This window comes from Drosophila montana, unplaced genomic scaffold (genome assembly GCF_035044405.1).
Source record: "Drosophila montana isolate Dmon_TW-CO22-7 unplaced genomic scaffold, ASM3504440v1 contig_1544_1, whole genome shotgun sequence".
NCBI classification, from domain to species: domain Eukaryota; kingdom Metazoa; phylum Arthropoda; class Insecta; order Diptera; family Drosophilidae; genus Drosophila; species Drosophila montana.
In genome coordinates this window covers 1-2,234 of record NW_026996483.1, presented here as the reverse complement: position 1 = coordinate 2,234, position 2,234 = coordinate 1, and the positions used below count along the sequence as shown (strand labels likewise).

General features: G+C 25.8%; 1 protein-coding gene across 1 annotated transcript; it reads right to left on the bottom strand.

Moving 5' to 3' along the window:
* Window positions 1-99: 99 nt before the first annotated feature.
* LOC135439626 (NADH-ubiquinone oxidoreductase chain 5-like) lies at window positions 100-1,064 on the bottom strand (the record flags this gene model as incomplete). Its single annotated transcript, XM_064698369.1, is given in 1 exon segment — window positions 100-1,064. A coding segment is annotated over 1 exon segment (686 nt), but the record flags the coding sequence as incomplete, so codon positions are not given.
* Window positions 1,065-2,234: the final 1,170 nt, after the last annotated feature.

Sequence of the window (2,234 nt, the reverse complement as noted above, 5' to 3'; positions counted from 1 at the left end):
TTAGCTTCAAATGAAATATTTAATTTATCAATTAAATTAACTCTGATTTCAATTATATTATTTTTAATATTTTTAATTTTAGCTTTAAATATAGAATTAAAAATAAAGTTTGAGAATAATTTATTAATTTTTGATACAAATGTTGACCCCCGAAATATTCTGATCAACCCTGATCAAATCTTTTCCCAACAATTTGCCCATAATTTAAAGGAAAATAAATAATTCCATAAGTTCTAATATATGGTATAAATCATATAGAACCCATAAAATTTGTTATATTATAAAAAGTTATTGATTTATTAATTGAATATAAATTTCTTACTGAAATTAAATAACCAAATACACCTCCAAAAATACACACAAATAAAGTTAATATTTTTAAAAAAAAGGTAAACAAATTATATAAGGTACAGGAAAAATTAATCAATTTAATATTCTACCCCCAATAATTCTTATAATTAATAAGCCTAATATCCCTCGTAATATCACTCAACCTTCATCATTTAATACATTCAAACTTCTACAATTTAAATCTCCTGTTATTGAGTAATAAACTAACCGAAATGAATAACATACAGTTAAACCCGTAGAAAAAAAATATAAAAAGAAAGAAAATAAATTAATATTTCTAATTATTACAATTTCTAAAATTATATCCTTTGAGTAAAATCCTGCTAAAAAAGGCATCCCACATAAAGCTAAATTTGAAACATTAAAACAAGCTGAAGTTAAAGGCATATGAATTCTTAAACCACCTATTAAACGAATATCTTGAGAATTATTTATATTATGAATAATAGCCCCTGCACATATAAACAATAAAGCCTTAAATAAAGCATGAGTTAATAAATGAAATATAGCTAATTTATAAAATCCTATAGATAAAATTCTTATTATTAACCCTAATTGACTTAAAGTTGACAATGCAATAATTTTTTTTAAATCAAATTCAAAATTAGCACCTAATCCAGCTATAAATATTGTTAAACCTGATAATAAAAGTAAAAATTGACCTATTCATGAATTTCTTAATAAAATATTAAATCGAATTAACAGATACACCCCTGCAGTCACCAAAGTAGAAGAATGAACTAGAGCAGAAACAGGAGTTGGAGCTGCTATAGCAGCAGGTAATCATGAAGAAAAAGGAATTTGTGCACTTTTAGTTATAGCAGCTAATATAACTAAAGAACCAATTAATTTTATTTCAAAATCATTTTGCATAACTTCTAAATAAAATACATAATTTCATCTTCCATAATTTAATATTCATGCAATAGCTAATAATAAAGCAACATCTCCAATTCGATTTGATAACGCTGTTAATATTCCTGCGTTATAAGATTTAATATTCTGAAAATAAATAACTAAACAATATGAAACTAATCCTAATCCATCCCATCCTAATAAAATTCTTACTAAATTTGGTCTGATAATTAATAATATTATTGATAAAACAAATATTAAAACTAATATAATAAATCGATTAATATTAACATCACCTCTTATATATTCTTTTCTATAATAAATTACTAACGAGGAAATTACTAAAACAAAAGATATAAATAATAGACTTATTCAATCAAATAAAAAAGTTATAACAATTGATATAGAATTTAAAGAAACTACTTCTCATTCAATAAAATATACTAAATTATTTAATATAAAATAAAGTCTTCTAAAAAAACATGTTATTCTAATAGAAATTAAATTTAAAAATCTAATTCTACAAATAGATAAATATTTCACGATCTAAAATGAATAACTCATATCACTAACACCACAAATAAGTATTTCTTTTTAACTATTTAAATATAACCATTGTCTGGCTACGCAGCCAAAACAGCTGGAGCGACCTCGCCACTGATAAGAGCAGCATCGTCTTCTTATCTTGTAATACTTGTTCTGCGAAGCAACTGCTTAAATTTCGCTCTTAAGATTACATTAAGCTGGCGCTCTTCGCTGTAACGATCATTTATTGCCCCAACATTACCTTTTGCGAAAGCCTCGATGCTGTGCGTCGAGTTCTAGTTAAGTTCGTTCGCTTCGTGCATTTGGTACGCATCGGCCACTTGCATTATAAAAACATATTAATTTGTCGCAATTATCGCTTCGCTAAAATCGGCACGAACCAATTCGGGTTCGCTTGCCATTGTAAAACTATTGTTCTTAAATAATAAGCACAGACCAATTCGGGTCTGCCTGCTTATCGTAACTTATAATAAATATATAAA